We start from the raw sequence: 21,527 nt of genomic DNA, 5'->3' as shown, positions 1-21,527 counted from the left end.
AGGCAACCAAAACAACAAAAAACATAGGCAAAATAGAGTTTGAGTTGTTAAGGTTGCTGCTAAATTATGCAGAAAAATCTTGTACAGGACCCTTTTGACAGCTAAACAAAGGATGACCGTGTGCTTAGCTCTTTTAAATTCTTATATCAAATACTTTTCCGTGCATAAACCAGTAGATGCTCAAAAGATTATCACCACACAAAAAAGAGAAGATACTTCCCAGAAGTGTAGTTTGCTAGTATAAATGTTGTTGCTTTCTTTACAAAGCTCCAAGATTGCTTCAAGTTCAATTGCCATCCTTATTGCACTAAGGTTAGGTCTGTAACATCCAAAAAGGGGACCACTAACTTCTACATAAAGGTAAGAGATTGAAGTTTTGGACAAGGCACGAGGGCATCCAAGATCACAAGCCATTCCTTTTTTAGGCCACTTTGATCAACTCAAGCACCAAGACCACCAAACCAAAGAAAAAGCTACTTCCAGTAAACAATGCATAGGGTGCTTAAGGGTATCTACGCAAGACTGACAACACCCCTACTACTTTGGTTCACATTGGATTCCTTAAGAAAACCTGCCTTAGATACAGAATGACCATCACCTACACCATTATAAGTTGGCTCCCCTTTAGAGCATAAACCTGCAACCATCCAGCCAACACACAATGAATAAAAAAGAAAAAAATAGAGGTTGTTGTTTCTACCACCAATCCACTATAGAAGACAACTTATATGCCTGTGAGTAGGAGCTCCCCTGACTGTCTACAGGACTACATATTCTCCTACACTTTAGAAAACACCTCATCATATTATGAAGAATAATACCAAAATACCAATGCTTATTGACAGAAGGCGTTTGATCCAGCTTAGAAAAAGATGACCACCAGTGATACGTATTTTGCCACCAACTCTCACCATACATACTCTACCTACCCACATAAGTATTGATTAGCCAGTAAGGGGAGGACTCTGCCAGTAGAGAAGTCATGTGCTTAAAAAACATTTTGCACCCCTTTAAAGCATAAACTAACCAATTATGTCTGATTTGATGATTCCTTGATTGTTTGATTACTTTCACACACAATCCTTTACTATTATCTATAGCTTACAACACAATCTCAATTATTGTAGAATTTATAAGAGACACTTTACCAGGAAATATACCTATTTAATTTGTTATTTTTAACCAAATTTAGTTTCTCACTTGTTATTATGTTTGATCAAGTTTTAAATTACTATTAAAAAACTAGGTTGCTACAAATACCATAGTATAATGAACATATCGAAAAACTTTGAACACATTTTTAAATTTGGTTACCATTCTTTGTAAACTTGCAATAGGAAATAACACAATGTAAATATTATAGATGAGCAATGTTCAAGACAATAAGTTGGAGGCAAATAAACAACTAATATGCATTATCTAATACTTTCATCTAGTGAAGCATTAGTGACAATCTCCATGGAATAGCTTGAAGAACTAATGAACTCACACAATGTTGTTTGGTCAGAGCAAATTTTTTCCAATGTTTCATGTGGATACAGAGAAGGTTTTGGAGGAATTTTAAGGTTCTCAATGTCTCCTTCAAGCATTTCGACTACCTTATTAATGGTAGGACGATCATTTGGTTTTAATTGTATACACCAAAGTGAAACTATAATCATCTTTTTTGCAATTTTCTTCTCATCCTCTGCAACATCTTCCATTTTTATATCTTTCTCTTTGTCAAGTTGATCATAAATCCAAAAGGGAAAGTAAAGTTGGCTTGATCGCTTTGCATGAGGGTTTAAGTTTTTTCTCTTGCCTGCTATCTCCATGAGAAGCATTCCAAAACTATAAACATCAAACTTATCTGATATTCTTCCTATATTTGTATAAAACAATTCCAAAGCCATGTATCCAATGGTCCCTCTTGCTGCTGTCATAGTTACAACACTTTTGTCTGTTGGATATAGTTTTGCCAATCCAAAGTCAGAGATTTTTGGGGTAAATTTTTCATCAAGTAGGATGTTGTGGGGTTTGATGTCAAAATGCAAAATTTGCATCTCACAACCATGGTGTAAATACGAAATCCCACACGCTACTCCAATTGCTATATTATATATTGTGTCATAGGTTAAATGTAGATTTCCTTCTCTAGAAAATATAAATTTATCAAGAGATCCATTGGGCATGAACTCATAAACAAGGGCTAGTTTTGAGCCTTCGGCACAATATCCAATTAAGTGCACTACATTTTGATGATGTATTCTTCCAATTGTTGCAACTTCATTGATAAAGTCTTGTCTATTACCTTTTGATTTTTGTAACACTTTTATAGCGACACAAGATCCACTACGCAACTTTCCTTTGAATACAGAGCCATAACCTCCTTCACCCAATTTTTCATTGAAACCTTTAGCCATCTTTTCAATTTTCTTATATGTGTACCGAATAGGCATCAAACTATTTTGCTGTAAATAACTTTCAATATTTTGATATTCTAACGAATGTCTTCTTCTACACTTGTATATCAAAAGAGCAATTAGCAATATCGTGCCTACAACATATCTAACTATGAAGTATGGCATAACATATTGTCCCAACGAAATTGATACTGAGCCAAATGCAGTAGTGTAACGTTCAGAATTTCCCTTTCGTCCGTATATTACTAAATTCAATCCTGTGAATTAATATCGCAAATATCATCATATATCATATAGTAACGAAGAAAGAAAAAAAGAAATTCACACCTTCCTTGAAATAAAAAAATCACTTGTAAACTTTTTTTATGAACATAATAATAATAATAAATTTTTAAGCTTTTAAATTTATTTATATTTATATTTATTATTATTATCATTATCACTATCATCACTATTGCATAAATAGTACATACAATTAATTATTTTTATGTTATATTTTAATTAAAATATTATATACTTTAATAAATAAAACATATTGTTTTATTTAATAAAATGAGTAATTAAACAACTTATTTCTATTAAAAATAATCTATATCATTATAAAAAAAATTAACAATTTTGATAAGACGTTATCTATAATTAGATAATTTTACCTTTTAATAAATAAATAACATGAGTTTTATAATATATATATATATATATATATATATATACTTTATTTATTTATTTCATAAATTAATTAATTAAATAATTTATCTCTATTAAAAAAATAAGTAAATAACTTTTTTAATTTAAAGCGGTAAAAGTACATGCGCGCGAATGTATCCATATTTTTTATTTAAAAAAAATAGTTTAGAAAAGATATTATTCTAAAATAATTATTTTAAAAATTAAAAGAAGATGTTTGTTTATGCTATTTTAAGTGAGAAAGTTAGACCATTACAAAAAATATATATCCTCTTTCAACTAAAGAATAAAATTATCGATTAAAAAGAAAACACTAAGGTGGTTAAAAAATCTATGCCCTATATATAGTGCATCGATAGCCACTATATATGTTATTTTAATATTATTTTTTTTAAAACTTATATACATTTTAAATTTATTATTTTATTATTTTTCAATATCTTGTTTACAAAATTATTTATTTTTAAAAGTATATTATTTTAATGTAATAAAAATGTGGATATGAGTTTTCCTAAAGAAAGCTTTTAACATATGAATACTTAATGAGAATGGCAAAATAAAGTATTCTTTTAGCACCTGTACACAAATTGTTATTATTAAAAGTATATTGGAAGAGTCCAAGAATCAAAGTGATAAATTTCATCAATAAAAAATTAATAATAATGTGAAATTTTATAGAACTATTTTCCCAAAGAATAGCATGTATAAATAATATTAGTTATATTTGGACAACTTTTTTAAAATATTTTTATAGAAGAAAATTAAAAAAGAAATAAAAATCATTTATAAATTATAAATTTAAATTTAAAAATGTTATATAAAAGAATGTCCAAAAATTAGTTTACATATGAATTAGTTTTAACTTTAAAATAATTTATTTATATTTTTATTCAAATAAATATATTTATAAAGAAACTTATTCCATCATACTTATTATTTATAACTGTTCCCGTATGCCAATACAGTCCCACATCGCTCAGGAATCGAGGTCAAGGGCAGTTTATATACTCCTTCCTCCCTTCACCCTTCGAGGCGCCTTTTAAGGACAAAACCATGACGGAGCACCGACCTCCAAAGCGGACAATACCTCGGATGCCGGTGATTGACCCTAGTGATGCTGTCCAACGACTTGAGGTCGGAACAATGGCGCCCACCGTGGGGCCCGAGAGGCTCCTTCGCCCCTCAACTAGGGGGATCCACTCCCCTTAGACCTCGACTGGGGGGCTTGTTCCCGTATGCCAATACAGTCCCACATCGCTCAGGAATCGTGGCCAATGGCAGTTTATATACTCCTTCCTCCCTTCACCCTTCGAGGCGCCTTTTAAGGACAAAACCGTGACGGAGCACCGACCTCCAAATCGGACAATACCTCGAATGCGGTGATTGACCCTAGTGATGCTGTCCTACGACTTGAGGTCGGAACAATGGCGCCCACCGTGGGGCCCGAGAGGCTCCTTCGCCCCTCAACTAGGGGGATCCACTCCCCTTAGACCTCGACTGGGGGGCTTGTTCCCGTATGCCAATACAGTCCCACATCACTCAGGAATCGAGGCCAAGGGCAGTTTATATACTTCTTCCTCCCTTCACCCTTTGAGGCGCCTTTTAAGGACAAAACCGTGACGGAGCACCGACCTCAAATCGGACAATACCTCGAATGCGGTGATTGACCCCACGCTACACATATTGGCACCTCACTAAAGCCGGACCACCGAATGGCCATCGGCACGACACTTGTTAAAAATGCTGATCTGTTCGCATGGACGGCCGCTGACATGCCTGGCGTAGACCCACAGATCATCACTCACCGATTATCACTGTATAAAGAAGCTAGGCCAATAGCTCCAAAGAAAAGACATTTAGGCGAGGAACGACGCCAAGCCGCACGAGACGAAGCTGATAAATTGTTACAAACTGGATTCATTCGGAAAGCCCATTACACCACATGGCTAGCCAACGTAGTTATGGTAAAGAAAGCAAACGGAAAATGGCGAATGTGCGTTGACTACACGGACCTCAATAAAGCATGCCCAAAAGACTCTTATCCTCTACCTACCATTGATCGTCTAGTTGATGGGGCTGCTGGACATCACATCCTCAGCTTCCTTGATGCCTACTCAGGTTACAATCAAATCCAAATGTACCCGGCCGACTGAAAGAAGACGGCCTTCATGACCGACTCCGACAATTTCTACTATGAAGTTATGCCCTTCGGACTCAAAAATGCGGGGACCACTTATCAAAGGTTAATGGATCATGTGTTCCACGACATGATCGGTCGGAACGTCGAAGTCTACGTTGATGATATTGTCGTCAAATCTGACTCATGTAAACAACATATCGCCGACCTAAAAGAAGTTTTTCAAGCCCTTCGTCAGCACCGAATGCGACTCAATCCTGACAAATGCGCGTTCGGCGTCGAGGGAGGAAAGTTCTTAGGTTTTATGCTTACTCACCGCGGCATAGAAGCTAATCCAGAGAAATGTCAAGCCATTTCCGAGATGAGGAGCCCCAGTTTCATTAAAGAGATTCAGAGACTCATTGGCCGGCTCACCGCTCTGTCCAAGTTTGTCCCTAAACTCGCAGAAAAGACGAGACCCATAGCCCGATTATTGAAAAAAGCATCTCGCTTCGATTGGACGACTGAATGTGAAGAAATCTTCCTTCAATTAAAAACTTTTTTATCCTCCCCACCAGTCATCCAGAAACCGGACGCCCGAGAGCCGATTATAGTTTACCTAGCCGTTTCAAACGAAGCTGTTAGTTCGGTCTTGGTCCAAGAGATTAATTCCGAAGAACGTCCAGTTTATTTCGTCAGTCGCGCCCTCCATGGCGCCGAGGTTCGATACCAGACGATTGAAAAGGTGGCCATGGCTCTAATCATTACAGCCCGACGAATGCGTATGTATTTTTAAAACCATCGCATTATTGTTCGGACGAACTACCCTATCATGAAAATTCTGGCCAAACCAGACTTAGCCGGACGAATGATTAGCTGGGCGATAGAGTTATCAGAATTCCACATACAGTACCAGCCACGATGGGCCATCAAGTCGCAAGCCCTTGCCGACTTCGCAGCCGAACTCACCCCTTTCTTGGCCAAGGACGAACTTCCATCTTGGATTCTGCACGTCGACGGCTCCTCCAATGAACGGTCATGCGGCGCTGGAGTCGTGTTGGAAGGACCCGGCGAGATTGTCATCGAACAAGCGTTGAAATTTGAATTCAAGACTTCCAACAATCAAGCTGAGTACGAGGCCCTTATAGCCGGCTTACACTTAGCCCAAGAATTGGAAATCACTAGATTAATTTGTAAAAGTGATTCCAGACTCGTCATCGGACAGCTCAATGATGAGTACGAAGTACGGGAAAGCTTGCTGCAGCAATACTACCACTTCGTCAAACAATCGATGGATACATTCTCGGAAATATCCTTGCAACACGTCCGACGCGATCACAACACTCGCGCGGATGCCTTATCCCGGCTAGCAACCACAAAAAGAAAAGGAGTACACCAGTCGGTAATCCATGTCACGCTTGCACGGCCGAGCATCGACCTACAAGAATGTCTAATGATCGACTCGGAATCCACCTGGATCACCCCAATCAAAGAATATCTGCTTAATGGTACATGTAGTCCCAGGTCTGAGAAAGCCATGAAGCAGAAAACTGCCCGGTTCATCCTGATAGGCGACGATCTTTATCATCGCGGTTATACCCGACCACTCCTTAAATGTTTGACACCTGATCAAGCTTCCTATGTCGTCCGGGAATTGCACGAAGGTATTTGTGGTACTCACTCGGGCGCGCGAACAATGGCCGCCAAAGTAGTCCGAGCCGGATACTATTGGCCAACCGTCCAAGGCGACTGTACCGATTTCGTCCAGAAATGCCTTAAATGTCAAAAATTTGGTACTTTGTCCCATCAAAAACCTGAGGAACTTCATTTTATGCTATCACCCTGGTCGTTCGTACAATGGGGTATGGACATCATTGGCCCTTTTGCCCCCGGTAAAGACCAATGTAAATTCTTACTGGTCGGCATTGATTACTTTACCAAGTGGATTGAAGCCGAGCCTCTGACTGCAATCACCGCTCGCAATGTCCAAAATTTCGTATGGAAAAATATTGTTTGCCGCTTCGGCCTTCCACAGATCATCATCACCGATAACGGTCGGCAATTTACCGACCGGACGTTAGCTGAATTTTACGAGAAGCTCCACATCAAACACATCGCCAGTTCAGTCGAACACCCGCAAACAAACGGACAAGCAGAAGCTGCAAACAAGGTCATCCTGAACGAACTGAAGAAACGTCTCGGACCAGCCAAGGGTAACTGGACTGAAGAACTCTTAGAAGTCTTATGGGCATATCGTTGTACCCCTCAGACGACTACACAAGAAACGTCGTACAACCTAACGTACGGCACAGAAGCCATGATCCCCGTTGAAATTGGAGAACCTTCTCTCCGCCGACAAACCCTTGATCTTGATCTGAACAAGGAAAGTCTCTCGGTCGGCCTCGATCTCATCAACGAACTTCGGGACAAGTGTAGAATTAGAGAAGAAGCATGCAAAATCCGGGCAGCCAGACGATACAACTCCAAAGTTAAACCAAGACAATTCCACAAAGGTGACTTAGTATGGCAAATGCGAGGTGACGCCCGGAAGGAAGGCGGCAAGTTTTCTAGCAATTGGGAAGGACCATTCCGCATAGCAGACACAGCAGCCGGTGGAGCCTATTATTTAGAACATTTATCTGGAAAGGACATACCGAGAACGTGGAATGCCACGCATCTCAAATTTTATTATAGTTGAATTAATAAAAGTGTACTCTTTCCTCGCTCGGTCGATTTTTCCCTAAGGAGGGTTTACGACCGAGAAGGTTTTAACGAGGAACTATAAACCACACTCCACGTCTCTCCTATTTCTTTTATTACTCTCAATCTATGCCTCGTTCGGCATCCGAATTATCAAATTATTACTAACGCAATCAGCATAATATGCCTTGTTCGGCATCCGAATTACCAAATTATTACTAACGTAATCAGAATTAATTATGCCTCGTTCGGCATCCAAATTATCAAATTTTACTAACGTAATCAGAATTATATATGCCTCGTTCGGCATCCGAATTATCAAATTATTACTAACATAATCAGAATTATATATGCCTCGTTCGGCATCCAAATTATCAAATTACTTCAATGTAATCAGAATTATGTATGCCTCGTTCGGCATATGAATTATCTTATTATTAAAACAATCGCAATTATCTATGCCTCGTTTGGCATCCGAAACCACAAGTCATTACTTAGATAAATCACACCATGTTTAGAAATTATACATACTCGTTCGGCCTACGCAATATACATACTAGCTGAAATTATAAATATTTAAATGCAAGTGTATATTGCCCACATGTCGGGTCCAACAATTTTTTATGGCACATTGTTCATTAGCTCTTCAAATGAGGCGTCCGGCTGTGGGCCAGGGGTCTCCGCCTCGGCCTCCTCATCCAAGTTATCATCAAGGTTGGCCGGCACCAGCTTTCCATCAACTACGATTTTTTCTATGTCGTACCGGTCGTCCTCCAGTGGTGCCCCATGCAGACAGGCCGCTTGTCCGATACCTAACCGAAAATACTCTTCGCTAATGCGAAGCATGAAGTCTTGGCACTTAGCCACTTCCGCCTTCAACGCCTCCTCCCAGTCGGCACCTTCCTTTAGTTGCTCTTCGAGGTTCTTCGTCAGTCCCTCTTGCGCTTTCACGGCCGCCTGCTTCTCCTCCACTTGGGCCTTCAACTTTTCGACCATCTCGGCCGATGCCTTCGCAGCTTGGTTGGCTTCAGTTATTTCTTTCTTCAAACGAGGAACGACGACGGTCGTAACTCTCTCGAGTTCTTCGATCACCGTTCGGCTCGCCACGAGTGCCCGACTTTGCAATTCCAATGTCTCCACCATCAATTTTGTCGTAGGGATGGTGGAGAGCACTTCGTTCTCCTCGGCCGTCAGCTCCGTTTGTAAATGGGCCGCTATCTCCAGGCCGACCGTTAGCAAAGACGATTCAGCAACCGTTCGAGAAGGCCCCGGTCGGCCTTCTTGATTTCCCTTAGGGGGTCGACCCCTTTTCTTCGCTGCGGCCGCAGCCATGGCCCCCGCAGCAGGTACCACTGAAGTCGGTCGGGCGGCTAACGCCCCACTTGTTTCAAGGGAACCCGCCTGTCAGTTCCTCTGTTGGCGCAAGTTGTTCATATACTCGTTCAGAGATGTGTCCGTCCGTGTCATGATTTCTGCAAAACACACAAGAACTAAACACTATTAATGGAGTTATTCAATCACAACAAATTTGCAATCACATACCAATAAAATCCGCCCAGGGATCGGACGACGCATATAATGCAATTATTTCCCTTGTCGGCAATTTATGAGGGAGCTGGTTGAATATCGCCATTACAGCCTTACCCAGCACCGACACGGCCATACGAGAATTAGAGTTAAAGGCAACGGGATTTTGCGTCCAATGAAATGGAAACCTAGTTTCACCACCAGCAGTGTAAAAGAACTCCCACCCGTCCGGCTCCACGAATATCTTAAAATATCGTTCCTTGAAATTCTTGTAAGATGTGGTAAACGCCGCGAAGCGCACACTCCCCGGGCGGCTCACCAAGGAAACCCAGCTTACCGGACTAACCGAATATGTACTATAATAAAACAAAAACACTTCCGCCATGGGTGTCAACTCAAAAAGTTGACACACCATTCGGAAGGCTTGTAAACATGCCCATGAATTCGGATGAAGCTGTGTCGGAGCTAGATTAAGGATTCGAAGCACGTCCGTAGTGAAATCGTCGAACGGCAGGGTGACTCTCAAATCAGTAAATAATGTGGTATACACATAGAAAAAATCTACCGGCGCATTCTCCCTCCCATGATAAACCCGGTCGGTATACCCACATATTTCGGCTATTAGAATATCCGAGGGTAAACCCGACCGCACAACCGGTGCCCTTGCTATCACCTTATCTAGGTCATCCGGTTTTCTAAAAACAGTAGGGAAGTTTCTAACACTAATGTCCACCCAGTCATATGTTGGACCCCTCGACCCACTTGTACTCTCACCACTCCCGGACGAAGAGTCCTCACTCCCAAATAACTCTATATTCACTATCCTATTTGAGGAAAGTTGAGACGACATAACTAACCTCAACGTGCAGAAACAAACAGCCGGTCGGCAACTACAACTCGTTCAGCAACACACGTTTGCAATATAGACTCGGCACTCGGAGCGACTCGGATGCCGAATTCACAAAAACACGAAATTAATCCAAATGCGAACGCTATTTATAGCATTCCTCGTCCTCCCTCAACCGTTAGATGCACGTTCATCCTACGACCTCAGCCAGTCGGAAGTCGAACCGTCACTCGATCTCCACCGTCGGATCGATCTCTGTCCTTTCCGACCAAAAGCAAACGTCTCGTCATTCCGTTACATTTAATGCCTGACACCTCGAAAAGCACAACAATCATTACGACTCTTCGGCTTTTATTCACCTCGAGCCTGGGGGGCAAGTGTACCGATAGGCACCGGACGAACGCACGTGGCCGACCGACCGAGTGCATAATAAATGTAAGGGTATCTATGTGACAAGATAAGGTGGTTAAGATACACCTCCGAAGAATAAGGAATACGTGTTTAAAGATATATTCCCCGGATATTTCGGATCACGACTAGCAAGACCTATCCATAACCACCCTGAGCCCAAAGGGATAGAAAGCCCATTAGGCAATCCTATAAATACCGTGCTCAAGCCAGAGAAAGGTACGTTTTTTCATCCACTCTCAGACCCACACTTAGAATCTCTCACTTACTTGAGCGTCGGAGTGCCTTCGCAGGTACCCTCCCCCGCCCGACCGAAGGAGACACCAAGAAGGAACGACCGACCGCAGAAGAAGAAGATCGACACGTCAGCAATTATACTACGTCAACCGACCGTGCCTGAGCCCCATCTCTCCACTCAGGTACAATAACATATAGAAATAGAGGAATAAAACCGTGGGATAGAGACAAAGTAAACTATTCTTTCCTTTTTTTACTTAAAAAATATATATAGAAATAGAGAAACTCACCGTATATGATATTACCAATAGTCCCGCAAAAAATAAAAATAAAAAAATCGTTGAGTAAATAAATAACATGACAAAATTAAATTAAAATATTCTTTTATATAAGGGTCAAAATAAAAAGTAATTTAAAATCTAGGGAACGTTTTGGTGTTTTACTCGTTTTTTCCATTATGTTCTTTCTTATTGTGAAATCTTTGTTTACATAATTTACAAAATGTTATTTTATCCTTCTTCATAGACGCGGAAGGTAATTTTGGCTTTCCAAAATTTACTGCGATTTTTAACTGTCTAAATCTAAATTTTAAAGGCAGTTTTCGACATTTTAAACTAGAAAAAAAAAACATGAATTTCGAATTTTGAATTTATAGGGGTGGGATATCACTCATCTTTGTCGTTTTATTGGCATAATTAGAATGTTACTTACCGTTCAGAATTAATTGAAATAGAGAGGTTACTCATATTCACAATTAACAATTAAATTAATTGTTATCAAATGGAGGTTACTTACTATTCTCAATTAATTGTTTTTATTATTGTTGTCTCCTAGAACCACTATATATAGAAACAACAACATACAACTTCTTCCCTCCTTCCATATGCGGTCCATTTCTTCTCTTGGGGTGTAAGTTTTTAACCCATATATAGAGAATTTATTTTGGAGCTATTTATCGAGGAATTCATTGTACGCACCCCGAGTACAATTATAGTGAAAATTTTTAGCTCTCTTACCGGTAGTTTTGTACCTATATTTAAAGGATTTTTCACCTAAAATTTTTGGTATCATCTTCTCTTTTCTTATTATTTTAATTTCTCATAATCTTTGGTTAAAATTATCACACTTCTCAACACAATATCTTAAAATAGGAAATAAAGATGAAGAGTTAATTGGTTGATGATGAATTTTTGGGTTTCTTGTTTCGACATGATCTTCTGGTTTGGGATTTTAAAAATTTGAGTTGTTTTCCATTTTTCTTTTGCTTTACTTCTCTCCCACTTTTTTCTCATTCTCCCATGATATGTAAATTTTGAGTCACGATTCAGAAACATCACGGGCCTACCTATCTGATACGCCTATTTACCCTAATTTTCTTTACTTGTTGAGATAATATTATATATATATATATATTAATTAAGGGTTTGATAAATTTTATATTATTATCATATTTATATATTTATTATGTTTTGTATTTTTAGACTTTCTATAAAGACTAATATCACAAATAATTCATTCCCTTTTGTTTCAGCTCAGATATCTATAGATCGCCTCCATCAAGTTTGGAAGTGTGGTCTACATATGTATTGGACAAATCCACTAAATGACGATTGGTTTTAAGTTAAAATCTAATATGGTATAGAGCTTATAACTCATTTGGTAATCACCTATTAGTAGGTTTACCTGGTTCGACAAGCAATGTGATATTTTTCAATACCCCTTTCATATTAGGAGCTATTGTAGATGCAATTTTAGTGGAGTTCAAGATCCTATTTGCAATCCAATCTTGTGTGTGCCCTTTTTACACCACCTCTTTTTTGTCTTAACATATGTTGTGTTCTATCATGCGTAATTATTTTATTGTGTAATTAAATAAGATATGTGAAAATGAGGACTATATGCATTCTATTAGTGTATTTTATACGGTAAAACGTTTTTAAAAGTTTCTTACAATTTTGTCACAAGCTATGATCCTTAAAATATTTGTCTTCCTCTAATTTACCAAGCATGTCTCATTCTTTATATGATCCTAAGTCTTTTGTGTACTCAAATTTGGTCTCACCTACATTTGTTATGATTGTTGATGGTTCCTTAACGCCATTAATAAGTTGAATTTGTCTTCATATTTACTTTGTCCCTTTTACATGTTTACTATATTCCTAAACTCGCTTTGAATCTTGTCTATGTTATTAATTATGTGACTCTAGTTACTCATGTTTAAGTTACTAGACGATTTATCACCCAATAGATGATCTCATATGAGAGTCTATATGTTTTGAGATAACAAACACTATAAGGTGTGTTATGACATAACAAAATTCACCCATGTGTGTCTAAGATTAGAAAAAATATTAGAGAAGATGAGCAAGATGATCTAAAGAAGGAATGTGGTCCAAATGAAGGATTCAAAGAAGAAAATACACATTAGACGATTCTACTGGAATAGATAAGATGATCTAATGAACTGCATCAGAAGATATCGAGGAATTGTGTCAAACAAAATCGTTAAGAAGATCTCACCAAATGATCTTAGCGATGATGGTATCTGATGAACGTAGTTTTATTCACACTTATTAACTTTAATCATAAATTATTGGAATGTAATAATAAATAAATCTATTGTTTTAATTAATATTCTTCTAATTAAGTTTATTTGGGCCTTAATTATTATTTTTTTTATTTTTAACCAGTTGCTTCTTTTGGATTAAAATAGGAAACAAAATTTGAAGTGAAGAATTAGAGAATTAGATCAACAAATATCTCAGAAAAGGAATTGAATGCAAATTTCTGCACGAATATTCTCTAAAAATCCTGGAATTAAAATTCTTCTGCAAAAATCCTTAAAAAATAGAGCAAATATACTTTGAACATATTAAGAAAATCTTTTGCAATATTTATCCAGATAGGAAAGGCCTAAACAAAGGAGGTGGAAGAAATAGAGAGGTTAGAAAGTTTAATGAGTTTCTACATAATATGGAATTCCTAGACGTGCCACTGGTTGATAGGAAGTATACATGGTATAGGTCCAATGCAAAAGCTAAAAGTAAGGTTAGAGAAGGCATTGGTATCCTTTGAGTGGCTTGACTAGTGACTAGACTAGTGGCTAGGGTGTTCTCAATATGTTCTACATAGTCTTGTTTCATATCACTGTCCAATACTATTAAAGTACTCTATAAAGAATTGTGGACCTAAGCCATTCAAAATGACTCAAGTTTTAAATCCCAAGTTAAAGCTAAGTGGAGTGAATATGATGTTTCAGAAAATTGTATTGTAGCTCTAAAGGAAAGATTCTAGAAACGGAAACTGGATATAAAAAAATGGAACATAGAGGTTTTTAGTCTCACGGCTACTAAGAAAAATAAACTAATAAAAAGGATTGAAGATTTATATAATCTGGATGAAATAAATGAACTAGATGAAGAAAGTGGATTAGAGAGGATAGGCCTATTAAGTGAGTATAGACAACTTTGTGAAAGGGAGAACGTGATACTTAAACAAAAAGCGAGAGTTAAATGGCTTGATTAAGGTGATATGAACTCAAAGGATTTTCATTCTAGAATAAGGTAGATAAAAGGAATGAGTTAAAAGGCATCCATGTGTTAGGAAACTGGTGTGAGGAACCAGGAACAAATAAAGGAGTGGTAAAAGAGTTCTTCCAAGATAGGTTATGTGGCCTAATTTGAGTGTAAAGCTAGGAAATGTGGATTTCTTATCCTTAACAGAACATGACAATGAGGATTTGACTAGGGAAATAGAAGAGGTTGAAGTCAAAGAGGTTGTGAGTCACTGTAGAAGTATAAAAAGTTTGGGCCAGATGGTTTCAATTTTAGCTTCATTAAGAATAATTGGGATATAATTAAAAAAAGATGTATTAAGGATATTAAATATTTATATACATATGGGTATATTCCTAGGGGTTGTAATGCATCTTTTGTGACCTTGGTACCTAAGAAAGAAGACCCAATGGAGTTGAATGACTTTAGACATATCTATCTTGTGGGAAGCATATATAAGATCATCTCTAAGGTGTTAGCAAATAAGTTGAAAAAAGTTGTACCTAAAATAATAGATAGCACACAAGTAGCTTTTATACAAGGTTGAAGGATGTTGGACAACATAGTCATTGCTAATGAGACTATAGAAGAGATGAAAAGAGTTTAAGAAAAACAGGGATTATAGTTAAAGCAGACTTTGAAAAGATATATGACTATAATTGGGAGTTCTTGTACTATATGATAGGAAGATTAGGGTTCTATAGTAAGTGGATTGGATGGATAAGAACATGTATAGAATTTGGTACTATATCTATATTAGTAAATGGAAGTCCGAAAAAAGAACTAAAACTTGGTAGAGACCTAAGACGACAAGGGGACCCTATGGCCTCGCTCCTTTTTTATTATTATAGTTTAAGGGTTAACAGGTATTGTTAGAAAGGCAATGGAGAAAAACTTATATCAGGGTATTAAGGTGGAAGAGGGGGGTAGTCGAGGTTGAATTACTTCAGCTTGATGATGATACTTTCTTTTTCTATAAGGAGAATGTACAAAATATCGTATCTATAAAGAGTATTTTGATAGGGTTTGAGCTAGCTTCAAGGTTGAAGTACACTTTCATAAAAGTAGCATAGGTGTTATGGCATTGGGACTGATGTACTGAAAAACTTTTCATCTATCTTAAATTGTGAACAAATGTTTATCCCCTTTAAATACTTAGGCATGATTGTGGACATGAATCCTAGAAAGACAAAATTTTGGGAAAAAGTAATAGTAGGTATTAGGAATAAGCTCACTACTTGGAAGGGTAGGATTATGTCCTTTGCTGGAAGAGTCTGTTTGATTAATTTTGTTTTTTCTTTGGTGCCCCTGTTTTTCTTATCTATGTTTAAGGTGCCAAAGTCGGTCAGTAATGAAATAAAAAAAAACTACAGAGGAAGTTCTTGTGGGGCTGGGGATCTGAGAGAAACAAATAAACTTGGATTAAATGGGATTAAATGGGATGATCTGTGTAAGGAAAAGGCCCTAGGTGGACTTGGAATTAAGGACATTGTGAGTTTTAATGAAGCACTCTTAGCAAAATGGAAAGGGAGATTGGGAATGGAAAGTCAGGGGTTGTGGTTAAAAGTAATTAAGTTGAAATATGGGTTGTAAAGGGGTTTAGATATTGGAGAAGAAACTAGAGTGGAGTCAGTGTGGTGGAGAGACTTGAGAAAAGTGTGTGGTGAAAATATGCAAAGTAGTTGGTTTAAAAAAAATATAGAATGGAAAATTAGGATTGTAAATATAGGAAAATTTTGAGAGGACACATGGTGTACAATTGTACCACTCAAAAAAAATTCTTAGATTATGTGTGATCTCAGATGATAAGGAGAAAACAAGATGTTAACTAGGTAGTTGGATTGACCAGGTATGGGTGTGGAATCTCAAATGGAGACGGAGTAGATTTGGGTGGGAAACGGAACTAGAAGTAGAGTTATTGAACATCATAGGGGGGATAAACATCAAAAGAGAAGAACATGACACATGGAATTGGAGGTGTGGTGACCAAGGAGTTTTCACAGTAAGATCAGCTTACTCTTAGATCCAGAAAAACTATGTACTACAAGAACATACTGGTTATATAGTTTTATGAAGAACAAATGTAAGCCCAACTGCACAACATGTGGCTTGGGGGATGCTTAGGGGTAGAATACAAACAAAAGTGTTGTTGGAACATAGGGGGATACGATTCCCTAATCTTGTATGTGTTTTTTTGTCAAATGGAAGATGGGTCACTTAATCATATTCTACTACATTGTAATAAATCTCATGTTGTCTGGGTTATGTGTGATAAATTGGTTGGGATCCAATCCGTACACAATTGTGACATAATGGAACATTTCCAAAACTTTAAACTATATGAATTGAAATGATAGATAAAATATAATATGGAATGGAGTATGGATAACTATTGTGTGGACAATTTGGAACCATCAAAACAAGATTATATTTAAGGAAGGGAAGGTAGATATACATGAAATATTTTGTATGGCACAACTGAATGTGTGGGTGTGACTGACCCATAAGGTGCCTACAACTAATTTCTCTTATTCAAATTGGGTGTTATGTATAAAAAACCTATGACTAGTGAATAAACTGAAGTGGTAGAGGGGTGTGAAAATATTGTAGAATTTGTCGCTATAAGTTGTAACCAAAATGCATGGAAGGGCTAGAAAGTGTAGGGTGGCCTCGTTTCTGACTATGTTTGTTGTTGATGCAGAGTGAAGGGACACAAAAGGGAAAATGGCTATGTCATTTATCTTTCAAAAGTTGTTTAGTTCCAAGTTGTAAAAAATGTAAAAAAAAAAAACTACTGGAATATGAAGGTAGAAGTAGTTGAATTGTTGAAAATATGTGATGGTTCTTGTTTTGAATATATGTTTGTTGTTTTGCATAATTGTAATGAATATCCTAAGGCAAATTGGTAAAAGTTTTAGTGTAGTTAGAGTCACCTCTTTGAGGATGATGAATGTTTTTTTTCATGTAATAATATCTGAGAATAACTCTATGTCATGATTAGTAACCAAAGATTGGAAAGGTGTGTGTACATGTGCAGGGAATGTGCAGAAAAAAGTAAATTACTTCTCTGTTGCAGTGGAGGCTCGATATAGCTTTGAGCAACAATAATTACAACTCTATCAAGGGTATGAGAAGAAATGGAGTAGGCCTAAGCACCACATGGTATACAATTACTAGATTAGGGATGTAAAAAGATTATAGTGCTGGAGTTATACTCATGTAGTATAGATTCTGAGAATGGTCTATAGCTAAAACTACAAACCTGATGCGGTATTAACCTACCATAACGGTTATGGGTTCATTGAGAGGACTATGAGAACTTGAATTAAGAGATGTTGACTGTCATTTTTCCTATCACAAACCTTTTAGGTTTGCTTATTTTGTAAAGTAAAAAAATTATGCCAATACTTTTTTTATACTATTTAAAGCATCCCTTAAATGCTATATTCTTATCTATTTATTATTTTTTGCTAATGAAATATATATATATATATATAAACTCTAATATTCATTTTCATGGGTCCTTATCTTTTGTTCTTAATTAGTATTTGAATGCTTAAACAGATACGACCGGACGACTTATTGAGTCGGCCAACACTCAGACCAACTAACCACCTAACCATGGTGAGAAGGTCACATGACGCAACGTGGCCAACCGACCTTTGACAATAAGCCAAATGTTAACTAAGTCAGCAGGGTTAATCCATAGTTAAGGGTTGTTTAATGCAACCCTAAACAAAAAACCTATTTCCTAATCTGACCCACCAAGGATGACCCATTAAGGTAATATAAATAGCACGCATTTCAAGGAAAAAGGTACGTCATTATCTACAGTACTCTGAAACCCGAGTGCTAACACCCCAACTGACTTGAATGTTGGAGTGCCTTCTGCAGGTACCATCCCCACCTGTGGAGTCAGACGATCGAGATGAGGAAGGCGTAGCAAAGTTTGGAGCATCAGCGACCGACCGAAGGTGGAGGCAGAAGCAATCATTCTCTATGTCCCAAACCCGTTCGAGAACAACTGGCGCCCACCGTGGGGCTAAGAGAATAGTGCGAAGAAGCAGCAGTAGATGGTATCAACCTGCAGTATGACTAGCGAGAGGATGTCCGAAGCAGACCAGGAAGCAATGATGTTGGCTCTCCAGAAGGAACTCACAGAGATGAAGAAGGCCCATGAAGAGGCAACCAAGAAGAACGAAGAAGAGATCAAGAACCTCCAAAAGGAGAACCAAGAAATGAAGAAGTTGGTAAAAGGAGGACCGTCCCTTGTCCCTACCAACCAAGTTGGCAGGTCCTTTGCCACAGCTGTCGGCCCTCAGACCGAGAGGGAACCGAAGAACAAGAACCTCACCTTAGAGATGGATGGTGAATCCCATCCCAACAAGATAATGAACACAACCGGAATTGCTGCGACCAACCGTCGTCACCCTTTCACTGACTTTGTTGTTGAGACTCCCCTACCAGACAAGTGGAAGGGATTCAATGGCGATCGGTATGATGGCACGACTGATCTCGATGAGCACATGGATACGTGTACCACTCATATGAGTCTGTATACGATCGATGACGCATTCCTATGCCGAGTCTTCCCAACCTCTTTGAAGGGAGGAACTTTAAGCTGGTTCACAAAGCTCCCTCCAAAATCAGTAGATTGCTTTGAAACACTGGTGGCCAAGTTCAACGTCCATTTCACGACGAGCTGACCCCATCATCTAACATCCATTGACCTGGTCAGCATCCGCCAGGAGAAGGGAGAGTCCATCAGAAAGTTCATCGACCGGTTCGGAAAGGTCGCTATGAGCATCTGAAACCTCATTCCTGAGGTGGCAATGCATCATATGTTGACGACCCTCCGACCGGGTCCTTTCGTAGATAGCTTGTGCATGCAACCCGCGACAAGCTTGGACGAACTTAGGCGACGAGCCTCCATGTTCATGCAGTTGGAAGAGCTGCGCGAGTTCAGGAACCAGGCTCGGGCAGAGGCGAGTGACGAGAAGAAGGACGAAAAGGAACGGCAAGGAAGGTCCAGGTCGGACGAGGCGATCCCAAGCGAGACAATCGTGGGCCTCGGTTCTCACGATACACACCCCTAAACACTGACCAAGGGAAGATATTGCAGGAAGCCCTTAGCGCGAAGCTAATCCCGCCACCTAGAAGGGCTCTGAACCCTGATAATGTCAACCGTAGCAAGAAGTGTCGGTATCATAAGAATACCGGTCATTTGACCGAGGAGTGCCAGGCCTTGAAAGACAAAATATAAGAGTTAATTCAAGCAGGGCACTTGCATCGCTTTGTGTAAGGCGGTCGCACCACCAGGCGTTCCCCTTGTAGGGAGGAAGCACCAAGAAAGAGAGACTGCACCCCTTCAGGATCCAGGGAGGACGATCGTTGCCGAGAACGCCTAGGGAGGAGGGACGATCCTCCCAAAGACGACCGTAGAAGAGGCTGGAAGTTTATAAACACCATCGCCGGTGGGTTTGCCGCAGGAGGGAGCTCTAATAGTGCGCGGAAGAAGCACCTGTGTGTTGTCCATCAAGTGAACTTCGTGGCCATTCGGCCAAGGATGCCACCCATAACGTTTACAGACGATGACTTCAAAGGGGTAGACCCCTCCCAAGATGATCCAATGGTGATATCGGTCGACATCGATAACTTCACCATCATGAAGACCCTGGTAGATCAGGGAAGCTCGGTCGACATTCTCTACTGGAAGACCTTCAAATCCATGAGGATTTCAATGGAGGAAATGATGCCTTATAACGACCACGTGGTCAGTTTCTTTGGAGATCGAGTTGGAACGAAGGGGTACATCGAGCTGTACACCACCTTCGACCTTGACAAAGCCAGCAAAACCCTAAGGATAAGGTATTTGGTTATCGACACCAATACCTCATATAATGTCCTTCTGGCGATCATCCCTCAACAAGCTTGGGTCGAGAGAGCCTTGAACAACACACTACCTGCCCGACTGACCAAAGAATGCCAGCCGACCAGCTCAGAAGGGTGAGAAGCATAGAAATGTAGAAAGAAAGAAGAAAGAGGACACACTCCAAACGTCTGGCATACCACGTGGAAAGCCTGCATGGATGCCCACGTATTAGGGTGTAGCTGACTTGACGTCACGTTAAGCGCCCAAAGGACGTTCACCGTGAACGCGTCAAAAGGAAGGGACACGTGCAAATCTGAAAACAAACAATTGTACATAAAGAAGAAAGGGGGTTCGGTAGATGACCGTCCCCTGTACACACGGTCGTCCAACGAACAAGGGTCGAACGACAATAAAGAGTCCTCGGCCGAAGCCTTCAAAACTGGAACCTTATCCATAAACTCAGCCATTGAGGCGTTAGTATGAAACACGAACGCAATCTCACATACCTTGGGATCGACCCAAGAAGGGCCCCCATGAGGGCGTAGTCGCTCAGACGAGCTCGACTAATACGATGCGTTACGAACATCGTCACCCCTCACTTCCTCCAATTGTGGGGCAACAGTTTGAATCGCCCCGACCGAGATAACGTTGTTGGAGGAGGAAGTGGAAGAAGAAGAAGACGAAGAAGACGTACAGGAGGGGGGTTTAGGAAGAGGAGACCGAGCAAGAGAAGAAGAAGAAGTAGGACGCGAGCGGGTAGACATGACTAACCTTAATACGAACAAGGAATGCAGCAAAGATCGCTCGAATCCGTTCGGGTATCGGAGCTCAATGAATATCAAAACGCGTGAGAAGCCACTGTTCCCAACCCATATTTATAGCCCAAAGGTGTCTTGGAAACCCAAACGATCTCAATCGTTGAATCTTCCTGATCCAACGACCCACATCGTTTGGCGCCCAAAAAAACCCCTCATAAATGCATGTCACATCATCTGTTCAGGCGCCGCTTCCAGTCACTTCACCCATCATTACGCCACCGACTGAACCCCAACTCTCAGACTCTTCGGCTGTACCAGCTCTCGAGCCTGGGGAGCAAGTGTACCGATACGACCAGATGACTCAATGAGTCGGTCAGCACTCGGACCAACTAACCACCTAACCATGGGGAGAAGGTCAC

The 21,527-nt window shown here is 39.5% G+C and overlaps 1 protein-coding gene across 1 annotated transcript; it reads right to left on the bottom strand.

The window, feature by feature from the left end:
- Positions 1-1,415: 1,415 nt before the first annotated feature.
- On the bottom strand, positions 1,416-2,791 carry LOC137815486 (rust resistance kinase Lr10-like). The gene has a single exon (XM_068618604.1). It carries the CDS (start codon positions 2,565-2,567, stop codon positions 1,416-1,418), a length of 1,152 nt encoding a protein of 383 aa, XP_068474705.1. The 5' UTR covers positions 2,568-2,791.
- Between the last annotated feature and the right edge of the window lie 18,736 nt (positions 2,792-21,527).

This window comes from Phaseolus vulgaris, chromosome 1 (genome assembly GCF_000499845.2).
Source record: "Phaseolus vulgaris cultivar G19833 chromosome 1, P. vulgaris v2.0, whole genome shotgun sequence".
Classification (NCBI taxonomy): domain Eukaryota; kingdom Viridiplantae; phylum Streptophyta; class Magnoliopsida; order Fabales; family Fabaceae; genus Phaseolus; species Phaseolus vulgaris.
This window is presented reverse-complemented; position numbering and strand designations above follow the sequence as displayed.